This window comes from Simochromis diagramma, unplaced genomic scaffold, assembly GCF_900408965.1.
Source record: "Simochromis diagramma unplaced genomic scaffold, fSimDia1.1 OVJJ01000822.1, whole genome shotgun sequence".
NCBI classification, from domain to species: Eukaryota; Metazoa; Chordata; class Actinopteri; order Cichliformes; family Cichlidae; genus Simochromis; species Simochromis diagramma.
In genome coordinates, this window is record NW_024387520.1 from 5388769 (window position 1) to 5394768 (window position 6000).

At 41.5% G+C, this 6000-nt stretch overlaps 1 protein-coding gene across 1 annotated transcript in view; it reads left to right on the forward strand.

The window, feature by feature from the left end:
* The window catches only part of LOC120726270 (phosphatidylethanolamine-binding protein 4), a 53921-nt gene extending 49371 nt beyond the window's left edge, over positions 1-4550 (forward strand). The window contains exon 7 of the mRNA XM_040019722.1: positions 3233-4550. Within this exon, the coding sequence (XP_039875656.1) occupies positions 3233-3324 (92 nt within the window). The 3' untranslated portion in view covers positions 3325-4550. The remainder of the gene's footprint in view (positions 1-3232) is intronic.
* Positions 4551-6000: the final 1450 nt, after the last annotated feature.

The window sequence follows — 6000 nt, forward strand, 5'->3', positions numbered from 1 at the left end:
AAAAATCAGAAAGATATCTGCTGCTTCCAGCTTCTCATAATTTCCTTTGGGATGAGTGAAGAAAACACAGCAATTGATAATGAAAATGAGAGTTGCACACTTTTTATTAAAAAAGTAATGAGGATTTTGGAGTAAGTGAATAAAATCCAATAATGAAATGTAACAATAAAATACAATTTAACAATAAATCTGTGTTGACAGTGTTTCATATATGGACGTTGCCTCAAAGAAGCAGCGGCGTTTAAAGGTGGGAAGCAAAGATTAGTGTCACCAATTCTGCATCTGATCAAATATGAGATATGCTAAGAATCCCTGCTTATCTTCATGAGTTACGGTGTTGATGGACAGCCAGGAAAATGTTGCAGATCAATATGATGTGTCAGCGAAGTTGATCTCTCACTTAGTGGTTTTGTCTTTAGACATTTGCATGGGAGCTTTTCAAAATGATCCTATGAATTCTTCAGTTGTGGCCAAAACATGTTTTGGTTGTTGTTTTTTTGCCAGGTCAAAAAGACCAAATTGTAATTATGAGTCAACATTTGTGCCAAATTTGAAGAAGCACCCTGAAGGTGTTCCAGAGATGATATATTCACGAGAATAGTTGATTATTCCGATAAACTGTTATGAAAAATAATTCTTTGAGTCATTTCTCGAGCAAATGCTAGTCATTATCCGGTCCTGCCTCTCCAGTGTGATGAGCTCTCTCCTCTCTGTTTTATATAATTGGAAACTCAGTATTTCCAGCATAGAGAGAAACAGAGTGGCCAACTATAATTCAACAATTCCCCTCAAGATTGAAGCGCTTTAGCTACTGCTGTGTTTACGGTAAGCTCCGACACACTCACACTGACCCTGTTTAAGCATCCCCGAAGAACTGTTCTGTGTCCGACCCCTGACCTCTGACAGATACAAAGAAATTAAGGTTGCGTTTTGCTTTAGTTATAACTATGAATCCTGCGTGAAGAGCTCTTAGCCTGATATGATTCCTTCGACACTACCACAAAGCAGCATCACTTGGGTTTTTTTAGTATTTCTGAGACACTGTAAGAGGTTTAACAGGGACACCGCCCACACCACTAAATGTAGCAGTTCTGTGTCACCTCACAGCAGTCCTGATCTTTCTGCCATGCCCAGACGTGGAAGCAAGGTGGAAACAAAAGGAGAGGCAGGAAGACTTTAAGATCGCCCTCAGGTCCCACACTATCTGTCCTTTCCATGAACACGCAGATGGGAGAGGCGGAAACGCGTCTCGGCACTACAAACAGGCACCAGCCTATTTTAAGGTCACTTGCGAGTCTAGGCGTTTGCGGGGTACCAGCCAGTGTGATAGCACTAGATATTCTGAATTTGCCTCATTTTGGATTTTGCCCAATGATTGCACAGCTTTAGATGGGATTATGTGGGTAAAGCCTTACAAGCAGCGCCTGCTTTCTACTCTCTGTTTGATCATCATGCTACAATAAAACAATCGCCAGTGTGACATGCTCTATTAGAGGAAATGTCTCCTTGTATAACCGTATGGCAGGTTTTTCCCTATGAGTAAGGGTAAGTGAAAGTTTGAATATTAAAGCATGACTGTCATGAGGTTCAACTCTGCCACATGACTCATCAACTATATCCCTATATTGAGGCAAAATAGGGATATAGCTGCCGTCTGTCCCCTCACCCCTTTTTTTTTTTTTTTTAAGTGGTGTCTCTAAGGGTGTGAGGGACCTTGTTGTGGACATGCAGGGGATCTGCAGAGGCGGTGCATTATCTGTGACTGAAGCACAGGCCAGAAGGGGCACTGGAAGCATGCCCTATCATACAGATAGGTCACTTGACTCCATTGCCCTCACTTGATTATCAGAGACCTTTCTCCAGGCAGCTCTCATTCAAGGAGAGGACCTGGCAAGATTCGGGTACTCATCTGCTCATCTCCCAGTTATTATTCATCATTTTCCCCCCACCCGCCCCAGCTGAGCTCAGAACTTGACCCGAAGTTGCGAACACTCTGAGGTGTCAGTCTTAAAAGCTAAATCAAATTGGTGAGAATCGGGGGAAACGGTTGTGTAATTATTAAAACATATATCAAATATATATACTCGACTTTAAAATTTGATAGGAGCTAGGTGCAGTAATGTCTGAAAAAGCGTGAAAATTATAACCATGTACAAGACATTTTGTGCTACATGTAAATGAACCCTTCTGATTTGTTTCTGCATTGATGGGGTAGGGGGTGGGTGAGTGCACTTGATGTCTGTGGCACTGGCAAAGCGTATTTCTTCTCCCATATCTCATTCAAAAATGCCGGAGGATACAAATGTGGCTCTCTGATGGTGAAAACAGCTACAGTGAGGGCCTGTAAAGCAGCTGCAGCGAGAGGTCAAAAGCAGTAATTTTTATATTTTTTTTCTATCCAGGCATAGTCAGATTTGACCCCAAACTGTGAGGCCACTCTCTCTACAGATTTGGACTATTTCAATAGTTGGCTTTCTATTCAAAAGATGACTTTCCGATGCTATTCTTGAGCAGCTGTTAATGTAATTACTGCGCATACGGAAATACCAGGATGTCAGTGATTCCCTGGATTACAGAGCAAAGCAGCAAAGCATTGTCTTACGCGCACCCAAACATATGAAGACACAGATAGACAGACATTCGTTCTGCTGTTGAAGTTTGCAAGTTGAAAGCATGCAGGGTTTTCTTTCCCTGGAATGATAATTGTGATTTTTTTTTTTTCGTCCTTTTTTTGTGTGTTAAGGGAGAGGAAGCTGCAGGGAATCAGCGGTTGTCAAAATCTAAGAAGTGATATTGTCATACCAGCCGGATGGCCGTCTGGTGTTTGTTTAAAAGGGGAGGGAAGAAAAAAAACAGTCCAGGCGATTGAATCATATCTTCTTGCCAATACGTCCTTGCGTTCCCACCTCCATCATTACAGCAACATGTTTTATTTTCAGCAGTGCTGTTCTCAGTGACTCACATCCCAGAGCCATGTGCTGCTCAGTTAGGCCTCAGATGCCCTAAACACAGACCAAGTGGTCATAAGAAATGCTCTTGTAATCCACCGGAGACTCTGCCTAAAATGTACTTTATTTATATACAATATTGCTTATTATCTAACAGATAATAATAATTTATTGAAATCGATCTGAAAACGGTTTCAGATCAGAGTGAAAAGTGAGTACATTTCCCCTCCAAGTGTCTGTAAATACTTATAAATATCTTTGTGTTTGTCTCCCCGCTCCCACAGGTAAATGGGATTTTCAAGCCTTCATCACAAGTTTTGATCTGGGAGAGCCCGTGGCTACTCTTCAGTTTCTCACCCAGAACTACAAAGACTAGAGGATGCTCAGATGCCTGAAATGGAAGAAGAAGAATCTGTCAGTAGACAAATATGAAAGATTTCTCCTCACTTTTACTCTATCAGCAATTACTAAACAGCATACATTCTTCAAGCTTGCACAAGCGAGCCCTCTTTGCCTTTATCTTATCATTACGTTAGAGAGCGAGATTTCCTCTTTGTGTTACACCAGCTGCTTAGGGTTTTGATCTCGGCCCGTATCTCTTGTCACGTGGTACGGAGCAAAAGATTTGGGAGGTAGAATTTAGCTTTACCAGGGGGTTTCTTATTAGTTTCCGAACACTGTCGACAAGAGAAGGAAGACGGCCTGATATCACAACTCTGTGTGGAAAGAGTTGATTCTAATTCAGGGGCGGAAACACGTCAGGGCCAAAAAAAGGAAGTGGGAGGTGAAACCGAGACCGCAACACAGCCGGATGCCGCAGTGGAACTTGAACCAAAATACTCTAGTGACAGGGCAGGGGAGGAGCCACAGGGCCTGTCATGCTCCAAGTGAAAGGAACTTACTGTTTGTGTAATTGTTTATCATATTTCCATTGACCACTGGAAACAATGAGCTGCTTTCATGCCCTTGATTGATTTATCTGAAGTAAAGGCTGCTGTGATCTAAACGTGTCCTTGAGTGTAACTTTGGGACAGCAAACCCAGTTTGAACTTTGCACAGTTGCGTAAGAGCCTCACCTGGCAAGTCTGTAGAGGATGATGCGGATAAACTTTTCAACCCTTTCGCGATGAGATACTTTTCAGACCTCGCAGGTCTTTGTAGAAGGTGGGTCAGAGGACCCCCCACCCCCCACGCCATGAGGAATATCGGTTTCTAACCAGCAACTCTCCTCTGGGAGAGGCTTGTATCAATACCCCAGATGTCTGAAAAAGGCTGGATTTACATCAGTGACTTTGATGTCCTGATGATCAATCTCTAGTTGGTGGTTTCATTGACCTTAATTTGGTGTCTCATCGGTGGGCTAGGCGGGAGTAGGTAATGGAGGTTTTTGTTCCTTTGGTGGTTAAGCCAGCCTTGGTAAAACCCTTACGCGGCCCCTCCGTGAACTCTGGGAGATCATTGATCAACTTGTCCTGCGTTTGCTTTGTTTGCCTCCCCGACTTAGCAGTCAAAGCAGCCAAGTCAACAAACAAAAACAACCATAAGCACACAGTTTGTCAGTGAATCCATTGCTTTTGAATAAATGTTAAGCATCTGTCGGTTTGAAAATTACTCTTGACCTTGATTTACCCATCTTATTTGACTTATGAAATCACATTTTTAACAATTGGCAAGTCGAGTATAATTCCACACTCATTGTGAAGCATGCCAAGTGGGAGAGCATTCTTCCAAAAAACCACCTACTTGAATCCATCAGTACACCACTGAAATGCCAAGATTTGTACTTCCAAATACACTGTGCATTTTTTTCCCTCCTTTATATCTTGGAGATATCCTGCCAAAACAGCTGGGTTTTGCCACTCAGCTTCCTTGAATGTGTTTATTTTTACTCCGAATGTCAGGAGAGTTGAAATATTATGATTAAGAAAAACTGACAGCTGTAGTTCATCGCTGCACAGTATATTGCACTTCTCTGAAAAAAAAAAAAAAAAAGCTTCTCACATCCCCTGATGATATGGGAAAGGCATTTAATATTTTTTTAATTTATTCAAACTTAGATTAATTAAAAGGAATTTGTATAATCAATTCAATTGCCTAACCACCGCTGAGTGATCTAATATGCATGTTTACTTGGAGTCTCCATTCTTCTTTTCTCTTCGCTGCAGAAGTAGATTTATTTCACTGAACTTCATCACTTACTGTGAGCAGTGGCAAAGTGAACTCAACGGCATGATCCGCTCACCATTTTGCACACGTATTTCTGTGCGTTTAACCTCGACAGACTGGCATTGTCTTTATATGAATCTCAGTGTGTGTTTTAGCCCACCTGGAAATTTGAGTCCCAATTCTAAAAACAAAAGTTCACGTGATTATCCAGGTTTTTAGGCACTATTGAACACTTGTTTACATTCAACAACAAGGAATCCAGAATTTTAAAATACACCTCTTGACCTCTAAAGATTTTTTGCTGAGGTATCTGTGCTGGCCCTGCTTTCTAAATGCACATTGGTATCCGTATTAGTGAAGCTCTACTACAAATGGCAGACTCAATAGGGAGATAACTTAAATACCTTTATGGATGAATGTCTTAAAAATAAAGCTACTGTACAGAGTGTAACCATTAGACCATTAACCTTAGTGGTTTTACAAAGCCATTTATGATGTGTTTCTCATTCACACACAAGTCCCGAGTTACTGGCATACCATACGAAACAGCCTCGGGTTCAATTCAAGTACACTGGCTTGTGGATCACGCCGGCAACTCTATAATTACTGGAAAATCTTCTCTACTACTGGATCTACAGTACAAGAGAAGTTATGAAGTTAAAAGCAGGTGATTCCTTAATGTACTTTAATTTTACAGGTATGTGTGCAGGATAAAGTTAGCATCAATAAAAGGACTGTTTTAAAAGGACCCTTCGGAATATCAGGTAGTAATTGGACAATGGTAGTATCAGGGGGGAAGGTAGAGTTTGTTCTTACTGGGCTATCCTCATCTGCTGCCTGGAAAACAACAATAAGGCACACTAAGGAGACGAGCCTTAAATCTGCA